This window comes from Grammomys surdaster, unplaced genomic scaffold (assembly GCF_004785775.1).
Source record: "Grammomys surdaster isolate TR1022 unplaced genomic scaffold, NIH_TR_1.0 126271, whole genome shotgun sequence".
Classification (NCBI taxonomy): Eukaryota; Metazoa; Chordata; class Mammalia; order Rodentia; family Muridae; genus Grammomys; species Grammomys surdaster.
In genome coordinates, this window is record NW_021621071.1 from 6,827,815 (window position 1) to 6,829,494 (window position 1,680).

The 1,680-nt window shown below is 52.9% G+C and overlaps 1 protein-coding gene across 1 annotated transcript; it reads left to right on the forward strand.

The window, feature by feature from the left end:
- The first annotated feature begins 233 nt into the window (after nt 1-233).
- Lrrc10 (leucine rich repeat containing 10) lies at nt 234-1,058 on the forward strand. Its single transcript, XM_028759001.1, has one exon. The coding sequence runs from the start codon at nt 234-236 to the stop codon at nt 1,056-1,058; it is 825 nt and encodes a 274-aa protein (XP_028614834.1).
- The last annotated feature ends 622 nt before the right edge of the window (nt 1,059-1,680 follow it).

Here is a 1,680-nt window from a genome sequence, read left to right on the forward strand (position 1 = left end):
GATTGAAGACAAATATGTGAGTTGGACGTGACGTCCCAGACCCTGCCTGTCCGGCCTGTCACCAGACACTTGAGCTGCTATCAGGAGCACTTTATTCTGTCAAAGTGACTGGCTTTTGTCACAGAATTCCGGGTTATAAAGAGAGGATAGAAGCCATGCAGAGCAGTGAGCAGAGCCAGCCCACTCGCTTGACAGAGTTGGTGGGCAGGGGCTCGCCCCGCAGCCAGCTTCTCATGGGGAACACCATCCGGGCCCTCGTGGCTTTCATCCCCAACGACCGCTGCCAGAGTTATGTGGTGGGGGACCTCCGGGAGATGCCTCTGGACAGGATGGTGGATCTGAGCGGGAGCCAGCTGCGTCGCTTCCCACTGCACGTGTGCTCCTTCACCGAGCTGGTAAAGCTCTACCTCAGCGACAACCACCTTCACAGCCTGCCTCCCGACCTGGCACAGCTGCAGAACCTGCAGATCCTAGCCTTGGATTTCAACAACTTCAAAGCTCTCCCCCGGGTGGTGTGTACCTTGAAACAACTCTGCATCCTCTACCTGGGCAATAACAAACTCTGTGACCTCCCGGATGAGCTCAGCCTGCTCCAGAACCTCCGGACCCTGTGGCTTGAGTCCAACTGCCTCACCCGGCTGCCCGATGTGGTTTGTGAACTGAGTCTCCTTAAAACTCTGCATGCGGGTTCCAACGCCCTCCGTCTGCTGCCCGGCCAGCTCCAGCGCCTGCGCGAACTCAGGACTATCTGGCTCTCAGGCAACCAGCTCGCTGACTTCCCCTCTGTGCTGCTCCACATGCCCTTCCTGGAGGTGATCGATGTGGATCGGAACAGTATCCGCTACTTCCCCAGCCTGGCCCACTTGACAAATTTAAAACTGGTCATCTATGACCATAATCCTTGCAGAAATGCCCCCAAGGTGGGCAAAGGTGTTCGCCGCGTTGGGAGATGGGCAGAGGAGACGCCGGAGCCTGACCCCAGAAAAGCTAGGCGATATGCACTGGCCAAGGAAGAGAATCAGGAGCCACCCCCTCCCCTCCTTCCTCCCAGCTCTTGAGCAGCTGCAGTTGAAGACCAATTCTAAGGACCCAACTGTTCCGAAGGCATCTCTTAAGAGCGGAAGGAATAGACTTGGCTCAACCCAGGGCGGATAGAGAGCCAGTCAGTGGAATACTGCGAAGAAAACATTTCCAGTCCACACCGACTCTTCCTAGGGGAAGGGTTGTCACTCCTGTGCCAGAGGCAGCTCTTTCATATGAGCTATTATGAAACACCGAAGAGCAAGGGCCACAACCTCTCTTCTATACACTATGCAGAAGTGGCTGGTCACCAGGCTGGTGAGTGCTTTAAAGACGGTATTTGTTAAAATAAAGAAAACAACGCTATCAAATGCTCAGGTTTCTAGCTCTCATACATACTTGTTTCCTTACCATGAAGTTCCGTGTAGTATCAATGTATTGTTACTAATTTGGCTCCTGAAAGAGACTAACTGATCAGTCTTGATTGGAAGGAAAAACAAAAAAACCAAAAAAACAAACCTGTGGCTTCACAGGCCTGAGCGTCCTAGCCCTTTACCCCCTGCTATAAACAACAGGAAGAAGCCTCTCCATGAAGCTGTGCCTCCATGGTTCCACTTACTTTCCCTTGTAAGGTTTGACCTAAAGTCCACTCAGTTTACT